The 18,720-nt window shown below is 48.1% G+C and overlaps 2 protein-coding genes across 2 annotated transcripts; both read right to left on the bottom strand.

Annotated features, from left to right (window-relative positions):
• Positions 1-9,706: 9,706 nt before the first annotated feature.
• Positions 9,707-11,584, bottom strand: LOC116193702. Its single transcript, XM_031522451.1, has 2 exons — positions 10,646-11,584; positions 9,707-10,558 (listed from the first exon to the last, which is right to left on the bottom strand). The coding sequence occupies exons 1-2, from the start codon at positions 11,582-11,584 to the stop codon at positions 9,707-9,709; spliced, it is 1,791 nt and encodes a 596-aa protein (XP_031378311.1).
• A 363-nt stretch (positions 11,585-11,947) lies between these two features.
• LOC116193701 lies at positions 11,948-13,907 on the bottom strand. The gene is made up of 2 exons (XM_031522450.1): positions 13,752-13,907; positions 11,948-12,580 (listed from the first exon to the last, which is right to left on the bottom strand). Exons 1-2 carry the CDS (start codon positions 13,905-13,907, stop codon positions 11,948-11,950), a joined length of 789 nt encoding a protein of 262 aa, XP_031378310.1.
• Between the last annotated feature and the right edge of the window lie 4,813 nt (positions 13,908-18,720).

Here is an 18,720-nt window from a genome sequence, read left to right as displayed (position 1 = left end):
GATGGAAGCAATCAGCTCCCCTTGTCTCTCGATTCTCCCACCTGTAGCTTCAATTTCTTTTGCTAGAACCTCTTGTGACGGTAAGCGTGTATATAAGAGAGTTGACTGTGACCGTAGGTACTACATAAAAACATTCTTCCATACTTGGCTCTTCTTGTAATGGGAACCATTGTTGTGGTTTATATCTGTATGAATTCGACTTTGTTGCTTGTTGTTCTTGCCATGAGAAGTTGGATGGAGTCCTCCAATCCGTGTAATCCTTGGCTATATGTCTTGCCATCAAGCTCTCCATCGACGGTTCATCATCACCGGACCACATTTGTAAGTGTACCTATAAAAATTCAAGAACTAAAACTAGATTACACTCGAAAAAAATAAAATAAAACTTGATTGCCAACTAAGTTGCTTAGTATCAAAAGTAATAGAATTGTTAGAAAGAAAATCCTATCAATGGCGTCAAAAACTTGTTTGATGGTTTTTAAACCCCGCAAGCGCACGGGCAGTGACAAGTAATAAAGTGATGAATAGAGAGTGTCGTTTCCACGAGGATTTGACCTAAAGCTCTACTAGCGAACAAAATTCACAGCTTAATCGAATGCAAGCAAATTAAAGATCGATTGATTTGAATAAAATAAAATAAAACAAATCAAGAATAATCAACTATCAATTGGTGGAGACGCCCTAGAATTACAACTTCCCCAATATATAGCTAACTCGAGTTACTCCCTCTCTCTCTAATTCATTTAAAATCCATTTTATAAACTAGGTTTGTGCGCACCCGAATTTCGTCTAGTCAGGGCACGCATGCGCGCGCCTAAATGCAACGCGGCTTGGGAGTGTCCACCTTCCCGGGGACGCGCGACGGACGCACGTGAGAAGGAGTCGCCACTTGCCATTTTACGACCCGAAGGTCGAGGGCTGGCAAGTTACCCGGGTCTAGGGGTACGGGGTACACCTAAGATGCTAAGGCAATGGTCTGTACGGAACCGAACATTCCGAATTCGGGGGTTCTATTACGTGTGGGCCTATATCCCACACGCCCTTTCGGTACTCTAGCTTGTCTAGGCTTGCCATTTTAATTTAATTACCGGTTTATTAAGTTTCGCTCATCTTATGCGTTTTGACACCGTAAATTCGAAGAAACACTCTGATCGTCCACTCTCCGACCGGGATTTTACATGAATAAATGTATAATGCAAAACCTTACATTGTTCTCTCAAATAAATAAAAGACAAACTACGATGACTAAATCCCGGTCGGTTCGCATTCGGCCATGATTTCACTCATGCTCACTGTATAGTTTGGAAAAGACCGAAAATTAAATTAAATGCGCACTCGGTGTATGGGGGTATTGGATCCCGTGATCGACGGTTATGGGTGTTGGACCCAGTGTGAATCGAGTCCTAAGGGATCAGGCTCGATCCGCATGGCAATCAAGTGCAAAAGATGTAACAAGCAAGCTCAAATAAACAATCAATGGGGTTTTGTTATCGCCGAATTTACGTGAATTAACTGATTATTACCCGAGGTATCTTGGCATACAAATCCTACCTTAAAACAAGCAAAAAGGGGTGATGGATAGGGTATGTAGCATTCGGCATTATTTTAACGGACTCGACAGACGTGATGTCCATAGTCAAGTCTCGAATGTGTGGGTTGTTTTTAGATTATTCTGTATCGTGACAATATGGTTTTTACCAATTAAGAGTGTTTTTTACCTAAAAACCCAAAACCTAACCCTCTATTTGACTATTTGACCATGTTTGATTAAGCCGAGTTTGAGATTAATCCGTTTTCCCATGTTTTAACCCGTTCTAAACACAAACCTACACTAGAGTGACGGCAGGACAAGAACCGGTAATCATGCCCTTAAATCGATAAATATGTGTGTGCATGAAAATCAAGATTACGTTGTACGTATCTCGGTGCTTTTGAAATTGTGAATTTTGAAAAGGGCATGATTAACAGTTCTTGAACTGTCGATGCGATTACATGTCGTGCAATTCATTTAAAAGTGTCAAGTGATTTAATTTAGCCAAATTTAACGTCCCGATTATCCCGTATGTAGAATTTTAGGTTAGTTAGAAATTTGCCGAATACTTTAGTCTACGGATTTCGAGCCGTCGAGATAGTCATTAATTGACCGCCCGATAAACTCTAATTTCCGACATGGTCACATAATTACAAAAATGAAATATTTAAATGGGGCACATGCATTGTCGGTGGGTGATCCAAATAGAAAAGGGTCGGATATTTTAGAAAATGTCCAGGGGGCTGAATTGAACAATTTTAAAAGAGCAGGGATTGATTTGAAATTCTGAAAAAATTGGGGAGTGATCTGAAAATTCTAAAAGATTGGGGACTGATTTGAAAATTCTAAAAAATGGGGACTGTGTAAAAAAAATTACTGAAAGTGTCCTAGGGCTTATTAGAAATGAATTTGAAAATCGGGACTGATCTGAAAAATAAAAAATGGCCCCAGGACTAAACTGAAACAACTCGAAAAGTTCCTTGGGATGCTTGAAAAATTTTGGGAATTTCAGGACTGATTGAAAAATAATAAAATGACCGGGACTTGATTGAAAATAATTTTGAAATTCGGGGCAGATCTTAAAAAAATAAAATACGTCCTCTGGACTGAAATGTGACAAAATAGAAAGTTCGTAAAATTGATTTCGGGACAAATCCGATCACCCACGCGACCCAAGAACACTCATTTCACATTATATCCATCAAGCAAACAATATTATTCAGGAAAGGAACCCTAATCATGCCACTAAGTCGAAAATTTACCTAGTTCGGAAAGTTGGAGGGCTTCTCTGTAAAAAATAAAAAAAGTCGCTGGATGAATCGGGCCAGATCGGATCGGACCGGACCGCCCGAAGGAAAACTGCCCGGAAGAGCGCTGGGCCGGACTGAGGAACCTTGGGCCTGAATGGGTCGAGCCTGCAAAGGAAGAGAAATGGGCCGAGGTCCGTTTGCCGAAGAGCGGCCGGGATCGGGAGGAAGGCGACGGCGACGGGGCTGGGACCGGCGGTTCTTGCCCCCTGGACGCCGCGACGACGGCCGGAATGGACGCGGGAGGTAGCTCTGGGCGCCGCCGGTACTTCGCCGTGGTCGATCGGGATCTCACCGGCGCTTAATCAGTCGGAATCGGGGGGAAAGGTTGCGGCTTTCCGGCGAAAGCCCCAAGTTCTCCGATTTCAAAATTTGCTAAATCGAGAGCCAATTTTTCGATTTCGTTTGCTGGGTCGTGTTCCTCTCTAGCCGAATTCCATTTCTGTTTATTTAATTGCAATTTCTTCCCCGTTTCAGTTGAGATTTCAGTCGATTTGGAGAAAATCGCGGAAAATCGCGATTTGGGGGCAGTTCCGGGCCGGCGGGGATCGCGGGCAGCCGGTGAGCGTTGCCTGGCCTGCCCGATTTTTTTTTTTTAAATGCCGGCGGTCCCGAGCAGCCGGTCAATGCTGCCCGGCCTGCCCGGCATTGCCCGAATCTTTTCTCTTTCTTTTTTTTTGATACATATATAATTTAATTTAATTAAAATTAATTTAATTTAATTTTTTTTTAAGAAAATGTGATAAATTAGGAAATGACAATTTTGCCCCCCTCGGAGCCGATGGACCGAAATTAGGTGCTGACAGCTTGCCCCTATTTGGTTGCGTGCTCGAATAGAGGATGCAGCTAAAGAATATAAGAAGCACCTTGTTTGGTCCTGTCGACCGTTTGGCAATTCTCCTCGTTTTTGCTAATATGTAGGCCTGTTGCAAAAATAGTAAAAACCATAAATTAGTAAATGTGGACGCATACTTGAAAGACATTAAGTGAGGACACGAAGTTCAAAAAGTAGTAAATGCAGACACGAAGTCCGGAATGCAATGAATGTGGGCACGAAGTCCAAAATGCAATTGATGCGGACGCGAAGTCCAAAATGCTGTGAATGCGGACACGAAGTTTGGAAAGCAGTAAATGAGGACACGAAGTCCGGAATGCAGTAGACTCGGACACGAAGTCCGGAATGCAATGAATGTGGACACGAAGTCCAAAATGCAGTAAAGATGCGGATGCGAAGTCCGAAAAACTGTAAAGATGGACACGAAGTCCTGGACGCGAAGTCCGAAAAGTGATAAAGATGGACACGAAGTCCGAAAAGCGGTAAAGATGGACACGAAGTCCTGAACACGAAGTCCGAAAAGCGGTAAAGATGGACACGAAGTCCTGAACACGAAGTCCGAAAAGCAGTAAAAATGGACACGAAGTCCTGGACGCGAAGTCCGAAAAGCGGTAAAGATGGACACGAAGTCCTGGAGGCGAAGTCCGAAAAGCGGTAAAGATGGACACGAAGTCCTGGACGCGAAGTCCGAAAAGCGGTAAATGTGGACACGAAATCCTGGACGCGAAGTCCGAAAAGCAGTAAAGCTGGACACGAAGTCCTGGACGCGAAGTCCGAAAAGCGGTAAAGATGGACACGAAGTCCTGGACGCGAAGTCCGAAAAGCGGTAAAGATGGACACGAAGTCCTGGACGCGAAGTCCGAAAAGCGGTAAAGATGGACACGAAGTCCTGGACACGAAGTCCTGGACGCGAAGTCCGAAAAGCGGTAAAGATGGACACGAAGTCCTGGACGCGAAGTCCGAAAAGCAGTAAATGTGGACACGAAGTCCTAGACGCGAAGTCCGAAAAGCGATAAAGATGGACACGAAGTCCTGGACGCGAAGTCCGAAAAGCAGTAAATGTGGACACGAAGTCCTGGACGCGAAGTCCGAAAAGCGATAAAGATGGACACGAAGTCCGAAAAGCGTTAAAGATGGACACGAAGTCCTGGACGCAAAGTCCGAAAAGCAGTAAATGTGGACACGAAGTCCAGAATGCAGTAGATGCGGACACGAAGTCCGGAAAACAGTAAATAAGGACACGAAGTCCAAAGAACGGTGAATGCGAGAGTAAGAATCACTGTTATGGGGTAGCGTAGGGCTATCTGTTCGGTGTTAAGCCGGTATTGTGCTGAAATAATGCAGTGATAACTGCGCCCTGTCGCTGGTCGTGCGCCCATGGGTTTGTTTGGCGAAATTGACGTGTGCTCCTTTTTGGGTCATTCACCCGAATAAGGACTGCGACCTGTCGAACGAGACAGACATACGCCCGCTCGGGGGGACGCCTCCCGGGATCTGTACACTCAGACCTGTATGTAGGAAAACGATAACCAATGATCGTTGTCAGTCGGGCAGAACTTGCTGAAATTGCGATATGTAAAGAAATCTATGTAATGATATTCCGGGAATTTAGATTCAGTGGCCGTTTGAGGGGTGACCGCGTCCCCGAGTATGACATGTATTTGACTTGAAGGAATGGCCTTTGCAAGACGGGCATGACCCGCAGAGTTTTTGCATGAAGGTAAAAGGAAGGATCTTTAGGAATCCTCTAAATCAAGGATACGACGATTCGAACTCATTTCGAGGCATGTCTTGAACCCGTAGAGTCGAAGAGAGTTTGCTTGCGTTGAAAACCGCTAAACCACTACTTGTCATAGCTCCACACGAGGTGTCGCAGCTCTTTCGTGGTTGAACCGACAATTTCCCCTAATTTTTGCCCAGGCCGCAAAACGCGCGACGACCTGACGGGGTATTTTATTTTGACTTTTCTCTCATGAATGCTCTCCTTTTGCTACGACTGCCCAAGATAGGGTCCGATCGCACCTCTCGGTTCCTTTAACTTTTGCCTAGACCGCCTTTTGTGGGTTTTCAGCCTAGCAAGGATATAATTCATGCTCTCCTTTTGCCACGGCTCCCCTTTGCGGGATTTTAAGTCGTGCCCCTCATTCCCTAATTTTTGCCTAGGTCGCCTCGGGGAGGTTTTCAACCTAGCGGGAAAATTATTCTTTTTCTCTCAGAGATGTTCTTATATGGAAGGATTGGATGGAGATGGCAAAAATGCTGATAATAGAAAATGTGCTGAAGTAAAGCGGGCGCGAAGCCTGAAGAATACGGAAGAATACAAGTGTTGGAAGTGCGAGTTATAGCTGCGGGGACATGCAACGGCTGTAGAACGACGAAGCACCCAATCAGGGATAGTACTTCTTAAGGGCATCGGCGTTGACTGGGAGCGCATTTTCGGTCCCGTCCATGTCGCTTAAGATAATTGCCCCTCCGGAGAAGACTTCCTTGACGACAAAAGGCCCGTCGTACTTGTATGCGAACTTGCCCCGAGAATCAGGTGTAATATGTAGGACTTTCCGCAGGACGAGGTCACCGGGTTTGAACTCGCGGTGGCGGACTCTCGCATTGAACGCTCGGGCCATTCTCTGTTGGTAGCATTGGTCGTGACATAGTGCTGTTAGCCGTTTCTCATCGATGAGATTGAGCTGTTCACAACGTTGCTTCGCCCACTCTACTTCTTCAAGTTCGGTCTCGGCGAGGACCCTCATGGAAGGAATCTCCACTTCGATCGGGAGGACGGCCTCCATGCCGTAGACCAAAGAATACGGGGTTGCCCCGGTTGAAGAGCGGATAGATGTTCGGTATGCCAAGACCGCGGAAGGAAGCATCTCGTGCCAATCTTTGTAAGTCACCGTCATTTTCTCGATGATCTTCTTGATATTTTTGTTTGCAGCCTCTACTGCACCGTTCATTTGGGGACGGTATGGAGTGGAGTTGCGGTGATGCACTTTGAATCGCTCACAAAACTCGTCAATGATCGTGTTGTTCAGGTTCTTGGCATTGTCAGTGATGATCGTCTCGGGGACTCCGTATCGGGCGATGATGTCACGCTTGAGAAAACGTGCCACAGCATTTGCAGTGACTGCAGCAAGCGTTACGGCCTCGATCCACTTGGTAAACTAGTCTATCGCCACCAAAATGAATTGGTGTCCATTGGATGCTTTAGGGTTGATAGGATCGATCACGTCGATACCCCACATTGAAAAAGGCCATGGGGCTGCCATCGGGCGCAACTCGTTAGGCGGTGCTTTGATCTGGTCGGCGTACACCTGGCACAAGTGGCAATGCTTGACGTGTTTGACGCAATCGGCTTCCATGGTGGACCAAAAGTAACCCAAACACATGAGTTTCTTGGCAAGCATAAGCCCGCTCATGTGGGGTCCGCAGCTCCCTTCGTGTATCTCTCCCATGAGACGTTGTGCCTCGACTTCGTCGACACACCGGAGTAGTGTGGCGTCGAAAGAACGGCGATAGAGAGTTTCTCCACTCAGGAAATAATGTGCTGCGAGTCGTCGAAGTGTTTTTCGATCACGACGGTTAGCGAATGTAGGGTATTGACCAGTTTGCAAGAAATGCTTAATGTCTTCGTACCATGGCTGCTCATCGGTCGCTTCAATTGCGTCGCAGTGAGCAGGGCCTTTGGCGATCTCGATCTCGAGTGGTTCAATGAGGTTTTCTTTCGTGATGCTCACCATGGAAGCGAGCGTCGCAAGTGCATCTGCAAATTGGTTCTTGATGCGAGGCGTGTATGTGAATAAGATTTTCTCGAAGTTCTCCGCTAACTCCTCAAGATACTCGTGATATGGCACTAGCTTTTCGTCCTTCGTCTTCCATTGCCCCAGAGTCTGGAAGATTGTAAGCATAGAATCTCCGAACACTTCTAGCTCCTTCACCTTGAAGTCGATCGCCGCTTGCAGGCCAAGGATGCATGCCTCGTATTCAGCCACGTTGTTGGTGCAGGGAAAGTCGACTTTTGCTGCAATCGGATAATAACGTCCGTCGGGGGATATCAGCACTGCGCCGATACCAGAACCGGTGGAATTCACTGCGCCGTCGAAATACATCTTCCATGCGAATTTGTTCTCCTCACTATCCACTTGGAGAATCCCCTCGTCCGGAAAATTAGAGTTGATTGGCGTATCGTCTTCGATTGGGAACTTCGCAAAGTGATCTGCAATTGCCTGCCCCTTAACTGATGTGCGGGGCACATATTCAATGTCGTATTTCGTCAGCTGACAACGCCACTTTGAAATGTTCTTCATGGAAGATGGACTATCGAGCAAGTACTTCAGGGGATCCGCTTTTGACAATAAGCGGATAGTGTGGTAGAGCGTGTATTGTCGAAGTCTTTGCATAACCCATACTATCGCGCAGCATATCTTCTCAATCTCCGGGTAGTTAGACTCCCCTTCGGTAAACTTCTTGCTCAAATAATAAATGGCGTGTTCTGTGCGCGTGGACTCGTCTTCCTGCCCTAACATGCATCCTAGGGATTGCCGGCGCATTGTCAAGTAAAGGATTAGCGGACGATCTAGTGTCGGCGGAACTAGCACTGGTGGCTGAGCCAAATATGCCTTGATAGTATCGAAGGCCTTCTGACATTCCTCGTCCCGCTCAATTGCTGCATTTTTATGAAGCAGACGAAATAGTGGTTGACATTTGTCTGTCAGGTTTGCGATAAATCTTGCAATGTAGTTCAACCGTCCCAAGAAACCTCGTACTTCGAGGGCCGTCGATGGCGGACGTAGCTCCCTGATTGCCTTCACCTAGTCCGAGTCAACCTCAATGCCTCGCTCACTGACCACAAATCCTAACAGTTTCCCTGACTTAGCGTCGAATGTGCACTTCGTCGGGTTGAGTCTGAGCTTGTACTTCTTGAGGCGGTCAAAAAGGCGCTTTAAATTAACCAGGTGGTCCTCTCCTTCTCTGGATTTGGCAATCATGTCGTCAATGTAGACCTCGATCTCTTTGTGCATCATGTCGTGGAATAGCGTGACCATCGCTCTTTGATATGTTGCCCCGGCATTTTTGAGGCCGAAGGGCATGACTCGGTAACAGAAAGTGCCCCACATTGTGATGAACGTCGTCTTGATCTTGTCCTCTTCGGCCATCCGAATCTGGTTATACCCGGAGAAGCCATCCATGAAGGAAAACAACGTGTGGCGTGTTGTGTTGTCGACTAAGACGTCAATGTGAGGCAGGGGGAAGTTATCTTTGGGGCTGGCTTTGTTGAGATCTCGGTAGTCGACGCAGACTCTAACTCTTCCATCCTTCTTCTTTACGGGCACGATATTCGCTACCCATTCAGAATAATTGCAAACCTCTAGGAATCCTGCGTTGATCTGTTTGATAATCTCCTCTTTGATGCGAAGGAGAAGGCCAGCACGTTGCCGCCGTAAGTGCTGTTGCTTGGGTGGAAACCTCTCTATATCAAGCGGTAGGAAGTGCTTGACTATCGACGGATCTAAGCCCGGCATGTCGGCGTAGGACCAAGCCAAGACCTCTTGGTAGTCTTTTAGAAATTCGATCATCCTGGCTCGTTGTGTAGGGTCGAGACTCGTCCCAATCTTCAGGATGTGAGGTTCTTCTTCGGTACCCACATTGATCTCCTCTGTCGGCTCCACGGAAGTGAGTTGACGGTTCTCAAGGCAGCGCAAACTCTCTTCTATCTCGGGCACTCGACCATCCTCGTCGAGTCCTTCCCCGAAGTATATGGGTCGGGACTCTTCAAGGAGTTCCTCGGATGGGTTCGAATCGACGCGTCGAAGACTCAGATTCGAGTGGAGCCTGGCGATTTAAATAAATTGTCTTAGAAAATTTAAAGTGCTGCGAATAAGTGAGAGAGAAAGAGAAAGTAGAAGCGAGAATTCTGAAAAATGCATGTAGGGATTTTATTAATGATGAGGGCGCAATGCCATAACAAGAATCCCTCTTCCGTCGTGTGGCTTATGGCTATGCCGACACGCGGGGAATATCAAAACATAGATGGCCTTACACATCGGCGATTACAACCGAGTAACGCGAGACTGAGGTCCAGTTGTTGAGTTCCTCATTTTCCTGCGCGAGGCGGATGTAAGCCCCTGGAGTAGTTACCTCGGTGACGGCGCATATGTTTGGCAGGTCAACAGGCTCGCTGTCTGAATCCGAGGAGGGACCGTCAAGAATTTCTCCGACGATGTGTGGAGGCCCAGGAAAGAAGTAGGAGAGCGGCTGAGCCAGGATGCCCCTGTTGATCTTCCCATAGCGTGCAGCGAGACGGTGAAGGTGCTTGCCCCTACGGGCCTCAATAATCTCGTGACAGGAAGGGCGAAAACCGAGTCCCCTCCTGTTCTTGTACTCCTCAACCTCGATGGGGCGGTTGATCCCCTGCCCATGTGCTCCGAGTTCGGTGCCGGGGATATAATTGTGGCGCAGCAAAACCTTCCCCACTATGCGGTCAGCGCGGGTTGGACCGATCTCTCCGTAGTCTTGAATGACGGAGATTGTTTCAAATGAATGGAATGGGAGGTTTTGATCGTCCCCGATACTGATGTAGGGGACAGCTGTCTCCTTGTAAATGGCGTAGTCCTCCTCACCCTTGACCGTGATAAGTCGATCTTCTGCGATGAATTTGATCCTTTGGTGTAGGGACGAAGGAACGGCGCCAGCTGCATGGATCCACGGTCTCCCGAGCAACAAGCTGAAAGCATTCGGAATGTCTAGGACTTGGAACGTAACAGCGAATGAGCAGGGACCCACCTCGATCACCAGGTCGATCTCTCCATTTACTTCCCTTCGCGAGCCATCGAAGGCTCGAACTGCAGTCTTGCTCGGACGAATGCCGTTAAAGTCCATGTTCATTTGCTTCAGCGTGGAAACCGGGCAAACATTGAGTGCCGAGCCATTGTCGATCATGACCCGACCGATGATAAAGTTATTGCACTTGCAGACAATGTGTAGTGCCCGCGAGTGTGCCCACCCTTCTGAGGGAAGTTCATCATCTGAGAATGAAATGTCGTTGGAGAAGATCGAACTGATAGTCTCCTCAATCCGCTCCAGAGCCGTTTCTTTGGGGATCTGCGCTGCTGTCAGGACCTTCAGAAGCGCTTCACGATGTGGCTCTGAACCCAAGAGGAAGGCGAGTAGTGAAATGTGGGCTGGAGATTTGCCCATTTGTTCAACGACCTTGTACTCGCTTGCCTTGATAATCTTCATGAAGGCCTCAGCTTCTTCTTCAGTCACCTTCTTCTGGGGAGTGGACAAGGCTTCCGGGGCGACTTCGGGCATTGCCAGGGCTTTCCCTTTGTTTGCGGCCTTCGGATTTTCATAGACTCGACCTGAGCGCGTCACGCCCATGACGCTAAATTGACTCTCGAGGTTCCCAACACTTCCTTCGTAGGTCCACGGGACCTTGCTGTTTTGATATGGCTCTCGTGCGGGGACTTCTATCACGAATGGGGCGGGCGTGGCATCGAACCCTGCGTACCCTACACCAGTTTCTGCAGGAACATATTCGATCACAAACGGGGCCGGTGCCTCCTGTCCGGTCTCGTACTCCCCTATAGCGCAAACACCGATCATGTTAATGCTGGGTCCCGAGCTCGACCCGTGATCGGGAAGAGGATTTGATTGCACGTTCGGGGGTTTGACGGCGTTGAACGTGAGTTGCTTATCATCAATCATCTGTTGGATCCTCTCCCGTAGCTTCCAACAATTGTCAGTGGTGTGACCGGGTGCGCCCTGATGGTACTCGCAGCGCCGACTCTGATCTTGGATGGTTGGGTCGAAATCAGGGTTAGGTGCTATCGATCGGATCTTGTTACCCGCGAGGAGTTGCCGGTATATGTGGGAGAGCGGAGCCGGCAGAGGTGTGAACTGTTTACGCCGCATTTGTGTTGCGATGCCCTGTTGGTCTTGCGGAGCCGGAAACCCGTTGCACCGGCTGAGGAGTTCTCGAAGCCGGGGGCCTACTTTGTTGAATCGGAGAAGGAGCAGGGGCATAATTATGGGCGTATTGCTGCGGGACCAGCGACGGAAAGGAAGCCGGCGGAGCGGAATAGTAAGCTTGTTGTGTTGGGGGTTGTTGTTGATAATGCACCGAAGTGGGGCATACGCTTGAGTGGCCGGTGGTGCGGGCGTGTAGCTTATGGAATATTGTTGGGGGGCCTGGGGCCCTGAGTTGACAGCATTGACGGACGTGTCTTTCCCTCTTCTGTTTCCTGCTGTCCTAGTGGCGGCCCTCTTCGAGGACTCTCATTCCTTTTTCTCGGCCGGACCTTCTATCTTGCCGAGCTTAATGCCGATGTCGAGCTTCTTTCCGGCGTCGATAAGGTTGGAGAATGAAAACGTGTGGGCCAACAAGTGCAAGTAGTAGGCCCCTTTAAGAGTGGAGTGGAATAATTGGATCTGCTGTGCCTCACTGATCGGAGGGACGTGCTTCGCCGCTCTAGCCCGCCACTTCACTGCATAAGCCTCGAAGCCCTGGTCATCGGTCATCTCCATCGTGCTGAGCTCCAGCAGAGTCGGGGGTGTCTCCGCACAGTACCTGTACTGGTCGATGAATTTGCTTGAGAGGTCTGCCCACGTGGGGATATCCGCAGCTTTCAGTGATATGTACCAATCCAGAGCCGCTCCTGCCAAACTATCCTGGAACGTATGGATGACAAACTCTTCGTAGTCCCAGTACTGCAACATTTTTCCCCTATAGTGACGGAGATGGTGACGAGGGTCGGTCGTGCCGTAGTACCTCTGGAATTTAGGCACCTTAATCTTTGGGGGTAGCTGCATGCTTGGGAAAAGACTCCAATCGCCGTCGCCGGCATCGAGGCGGGAGCCGCCTGATTGTAGGGCTCGGATATTCTCTTCCAACTTCTTCAATCTCTGTTCCTGTTCAGTCCCCGTTTCCGGGAGAAAATTTGTGGGTGGAGCTCTAGGGGCTGCGTGGTTCGGCGTGTCCGGTTCAGAGTAGGCTATATTTATGGGAGGTGGAGCTTGGTAAGAAAGGCCGATATGGGGTTGTGGAGCTTGGTACGGGGGAGGTTCAGCAGTGTGAGCAGGAGCCTGGGCAGTTGTAGGCAGGAATATGATCGGCGGTGGGACAGCAGAAGTCAGAGCTGGGACCGACGCAGAGACCGGAACCGGGACTGATGTGGAGATCGGTGGAGGTACGAGCGTAAGTGGTTCCAACATTGTCGCTGAAGCAGGTGGTGCTGGAAGATTGTTAACCGGATGGTCCGCCGGTGCGTTCACTATCGTTGGGGCAGACGTATCTCCATTATCGGGAATCAAGGTCGGCTGGGCCCATGGGCTTGGATCGACCGCTGGCCCGTACCCAGGAGGTGGGGTGAAGCTCGAAGAAGCGCGATTTGGGCCTTTGAGTAGGGCCATGAGCTCGGCCATATTGGTGGCCATGGTGGCAGCCAGTTGATTGACCGTGCTCTCAAGTACTGCAATACGTGCACGATCATCAGCTGCGGAAGATGGCTACCCTCCTGAATATGCCGGGTGTGGGCCCGAAGATACAGGTGGCGGAAGATGAGTCGGGGAAGCTCCCCAATGTGCTGGTGGCACGCCTGCAGGAGACACGTGTGGTGGTGGTGCATGCATAGTCGGTGCTTGAGAATGAATTGGGGTGAAAGGCGTATCTTCCTCAAAGACAGCTAATTGATTTTCTTCTGCCATTCTTCGCTGGAAACGAGTGGGATATCGGTGAGGTGCCGCCAGTTGCTAACACGTAAATTCCATAAGTGCGTGAGTTTAATGCAAGAAAATTATCTTTAAAATAAATGAACAAAGCAATGAATAAAAGAAGAAATGCATGAGATGCATGAATTTTGAAAACTAATGCTGTCATTTGTATTAACTCCGAATGGTTCAAAGTGCAATACAAATTTTGAAAAGATAGTCCTAAGTCGATTTTCCACTACGCCCGGGGAGCAAGTGTCCATCGCTATAGAAAGCCCTAATTCGAGGGCCCAGCGGAGGTGTCTATCCTAGGGTGTATATGGACCCCGCGAGCCCTTTTCCTGGACCTCTCCAAAGCGGCGTTCGCTCGCACCAATTCCTGATCGCGCCTCTGTAGCTCGGCACGGGTCTGGGCAAGCTCTCTTTGTAGTTGGCGCTGATCAACAAGCTGCTCGTCCTTCTCTGCAACTTCCCGACGAAGACGATCTCTTTCTGCTCTGAGATGAGTGAGTTCGGCTTGGATGGCCATATACGGAGTGGGAGTTGCGACGGGTGACCCGCCATCTTCAACTTGCGGAGAGTTGACGAGATCCTCGTGTGCTGCTGGACCCCATCGGTAGAAGCGAATGATGTATTCTTCTGTAGCTTGGAAATCACGCTCATCAAGGGTCGGATGCTCGGGGAAGTATGGACGCTCGGTAATCACGGTTCGCCACGCATCCAGGACCTGTTTGACGTTACTTTGGCGATCTGCGGGTGTCTGATCCTCCCGCCAAGTATGTTCAAATCTAGTTCGCGCCGTATCCTCGAGGACCGTCTGTAAGCCACCGAGCTGCCTCACTACTCGCGCCGAAAAATAAGTGGTGGACCCCGCATGACTCATGAGTGGGACTCCATAAAAATCAGGACACCTAAGGGCTATGGGTTCGGGTGGCATCCACGCGGCACGCCACTTGAAGCCCCTAGGTGCTATTTCACGAAAAAATTCGATCCACTCAGAGACCTTGCGTTCTTCCACACGCAGGAGGGGTTGCAATCGAGAAATAATTGACTCCGGACCATTAAAATAGATAATCGAGTGCAACAGACGCAGAGGGTTTGCGTGACTTTGGAGCCAAATTTGTAAAAGCAGAGGGGATCCTCTTATCCTTCGGTCGCATGTTCTCAAGACGCGGTCGAGGGACCAGATGGTCTCAGCCACGAGGGCTACCTCATAACCACGCCCTCCGACCACTTGGAGGACAACGCTGGCCAAGGCAGCATCGATGAGACTATGCGAGCGAGGAATAAGAGGGTCCCAAAGATTAGCAATAGAACAGCATGACATAAATCCTTTCGAAGAAAATCCCCTGGACCCTATGCGCTCGTGACTCAATAAAAAATAGGAGTTTCTCGATTGCAATCTCCGTGCTGCCGGAGTATGCGAGTTCAGCATTCAAACGAGTCGTGGGAACCCCGAGTAGGCGTGAGACTAGGGTTGGTCGGGCGGTGTGGAAGTTGGGTTCTACAATGCCGTGGACAACTGCGGTTCGACCGATGAGTGTCCGGTACTCCTCAATGGTTGGTGTGAGCTCGATACCCTGTATGTCGAAGACGGCACGACTTGGGTTCCAGAATGCGATGGCGGCTTCGAGGAAATTCCAATCAACTTGCCGAGTAGCCAGCAAAGGGATATCCCCTATGAACATAGAGATGTAACGGCGGTCGACTGGGCGTAATGCTCCCCATATACGGGTAATCTCTTCGAGCGGCGGTGTGACTCTGTTAAGGCTCGGGCAGGAGACCGGGCGCGACATCCCTTACTAAGATGGAAGGAAAATCGATTTAAGACTAGTCAATACAAATGACACCCTAATTTTGAAATTGGATGATGTATGCATGTAGAAAATAAAAATGCCCACGGCTTAATGAATAGTATACATCGCACATCTCTCTCAAGAACAGAAAAATTCAGATTGGCGCGCAGGCCGACTCAAGGACTGTTGTTGGAGTTGGGTTAGAGGATGGCGTGGAGCTCCTGCAGAATGCATGGTTTTAGTACTACAAGGACCGTGCTACGTAAGGATGGGGGGCTCCCGACTCAAGGGTGTCAATTCCTTGAAATTGAGCGGGGATCTTTGGGGGCCTAATCGACGGTCCAACCGTGCGACGTACCCTTACTCGGAACCCCTATCTAACCTGTGTTTCCTAAAATCGGTCGTGGGACGCGACCCGTAGGTACCTGAATCTAGTATGATATGCAATGCGAATGCATAAATGAAAGTGCGTAAAGTAGATAAGCGGGAAATTACGGAAAGCGGTAAATAAACAAGCAAACAAAGCAAGCGAGAACGAGCCCGAACCCTCTAAGTGTCCCCAGTGGAGTCGCCAAGCTGTGCGCACCCGAATTTCGTCTCGTCGGGGCACGCATGCGCGCGCCTAAATGCAACGCGGCTTGGGAGTGTCCACCTTCCCGGGGACGCGCGACTGACGCACGTGAGAAGGAGTCGTCACTTGCCATTTTACGACCCGAAGGTCGAGGACCAGTAAGTTACCCGGGTCTAGGGGTACGGGGTACACCTAAGATGCTAAGGCAATGGTCTGTACGGAACCGAACATTCCGAATTCGGGGGTTCTATTACGTGTGGGCCTATATCCCACACGCCCTTTCGGTACTCTAGCTTGTCTAGGCTTGCCATTTTAATTTAATTACCGCTTTATTAAGTTTCGCTCATCTTATGCGTTTTGACACCGTAAATTCGAAGAAACACTCTGATCGTCCACTCTCCGACCGGGATTTTACATGAATAAATGTATAATGCAAAACCTTACATTGTTCTCTCAAATAAATAAAAGACAAACTACAATAACTAAATCCCGGTCGGTTCGCATTCGGCCATGATTTCACTCATGCTCACCATATAGTTTGGAAAAGACCGAAAATTAAATTAAATGCGCACTCGGTGTATAGGGGTATTGGATCCCGTGATCGACGGTTATGGGTGTTGGACCCAGTGTGAATCGAGTCCTAAGGGATCAGGCTCGATCCGCATAACAATCAAGTGCAAAAGATGTAACAAGCAAGCACAAATAAACAATCAATGGGGTTTTGTTATCGCCGAATTTACGTGAATTAACTGATTATTACCCGAGGTATCTTGGCATACAAATCCTACCTTAAAACAAGCAAAAAGGGGTGATGGATAGGGTATGTAGCATTCGGCATTATTTTAACGGACTCGACAGACGTGATATCCATAGTCAAGTCTCGAATGTGTGGGTTGTTTTTAGATTATTATGTATCGTGACAATATGACTTTTACCAATTAAGAGTGTTTTTCACCTAAAAACCCAAAACCTAACCCTCTATTTGACTATTTGACCATGTTTGATTAAGCCGAGTTTGAGATTAATCCGTTTTCCCATGTTTTAACCCGTTCTAAACACAAACCTACACTAGTGTGACGGCAGGACAAGAACCGGTAATCATGCCCTTAAATCGGTAAATATGTGTGTGCATGAAAATCAAGATTACGTTGTACGTATCTCAGTACTTTTGAAATTGTGAATTTTGAAAATGGCATGATTAACAGTTCTTGAACTGTCGATGCGATTACAGGTTATTAAATCGGTTTGTGCAATTCATTTAAAAGTGTCAAGTGATTTAATTTAGCCAAATTTAACGTCCTGATTATCCCGTATGTAGAATTTTAGGTTAGTTAGAAATTTGCCGAATACTTTAGTCTACGAATTTCGAGCCGTCGAGATAGTCATTAATTGACCGCCCGATAAACTTTAATTTCCGACATGGTCACATAATTACAAAAATGAAATATTTAAATGGGGCACATGCATTGTCGGTGGGTGATCCAAATAGAAAAGGGTCGGATATTTTAGAAAATGTCCAGGGGGCTGAATTGAACAATTTTAAAAGAGTAGGGACTGATTTGAAAATTCTGAAAAAAAATTGGGGAGTGATCTGAAAATTCTAAAAGATTGGGGACTGATTTGAAAATTCTAAAAAATGGGGACTGTGTAAAAAAAATTACTGAAATTGTCCTAGGGCTTATTTGAAATGAATTTGAAAATCGGGACTGATCTGAAAAATAAAAAATGGCCCCAGGACTAAACTGAAACAACTCGGAAAGTTCCTTGGGATGCTTGAAAAATTCTGGGAATTTCAGGACTGATTGAAAAATAATAAAATGACCGGGACTTGATTGAAAATAATTTTGAAATTCGGGGCAGATCTTAAAAAAATAAAATACGTCCTCTGGACTGAAATGTGACAAAATAGAAAGTTCGTAAAATCGATTTCGGGACAAATCCGATCACCCACGCGACCCAAGAACACTCATTTCACATTATATTCATCAAGCAAACAATAATATTCAGGAAAGGAACCCTAATCATGCCACTAAATCGAGAATTTACCTAGTTCGGAAAGTTGGAGGGCTTCTCTGTAAAAAATAAAAAAAATCGCCGGATGAATCGGGCCGGATCGGATCGGACCGGACCGCCCGAAGGAAAACCGCCCGGAAGAGCGCTGGGCCGGACTGAGGAACCTTGGGCCTGAATGGGCCGAGCCTGCAAAGGAAGAGAAATGGGCCGAGGCCCGTTAGCCGAAGAGCGGCCGGGATCGGGAGGAAGGTGGCGGCGACGGGGTTGAGGCCGGCGGTTCTTGCCCCCTGGACGTCGCGACGACGGCCGGAATGGACGCGGGAGGTAGCTCTGGGCGCCGCCGGTACTTCGCCGTGGTCGATCGGGATCTCACCGGCGCTTAATCAGTTGGAATCGGGGGGAAAGGTTGCGGCTTTCCGGCGAAAGCCCCGAGTTCTCCGATTTCAAAATTCGCTAAATCGAGAGCCAATTTTTCGATTTCGTTTGCTGGGTCGTGTTCCTCTCTAGCCGAATTCCATTTCTGTTTATTTAATTGCAATTTCTTCCCCGTTTCCGTTGAGATTTCAGCCGATTTGGAGAAAATCGTGGAAAACCGCGATTTGGGGGCAGTTCCGGGCCGGCAGGGATCGCGGGCAGCCGGTGAGCGCTGCCTGGCCTGCCAGATTTTTTTTTGTACATATATAATTTAATTTAATTAAAATTAAATTAATTTAATTTTTTTTAAGAAAATGTGATAAATTAGGAAATGACAATTTTGCCCCCCTCGGAGCCGATGGACCGAAATTAGGTGCTGACAAGGTTTTTAACTATCCTTAAGATTCTTTTGAATCACTCAAGAAAATAGTTACACTAACTGATCTCAATATTTCTATGGTTACCGAATTATGCAAGCTCATTAATTACCAACCGTTCGGTTACTTAAGGTTAATAGACATATTTATATCTTGCCCAAAAATCAATTG

Source organism: Punica granatum, chromosome 2 (assembly GCF_007655135.1).
Source record: "Punica granatum isolate Tunisia-2019 chromosome 2, ASM765513v2, whole genome shotgun sequence".
NCBI classification, from domain to species: domain Eukaryota; kingdom Viridiplantae; phylum Streptophyta; class Magnoliopsida; order Myrtales; family Lythraceae; genus Punica; species Punica granatum.
The sequence above is the reverse complement of the archived record's forward strand: the minus strand, read 5'-3'. Positions and strand labels throughout refer to the sequence as shown.

Coding starts and splice junctions, on each gene's coding strand:
- LOC116193702 (XM_031522451.1), bottom strand. CDS start 11,584: ATGCGGCGTAAACAGTTCACACCTCTGCCGGCTCCGCTCTCCCACATA. Junction 10,559..10,645: donor ACTCGCGGGCACTACACATT/GTCTGCAAGTGC, acceptor TCCACGCTGAAG/CAAATGAACATGGACTTTAA.
- LOC116193701 (XM_031522450.1), bottom strand. CDS start 13,907: ATGGCCATCCAAGCCGAACTCACTCATCTCAGAGCAGAAAGAGATCGT. Junction 12,581..13,751: donor AGAGGCGCGATCAGGAATTG/GTGCGAGCGAAC, acceptor GGGACTGAACAG/GAACAGAGATTGAAGAAGTT.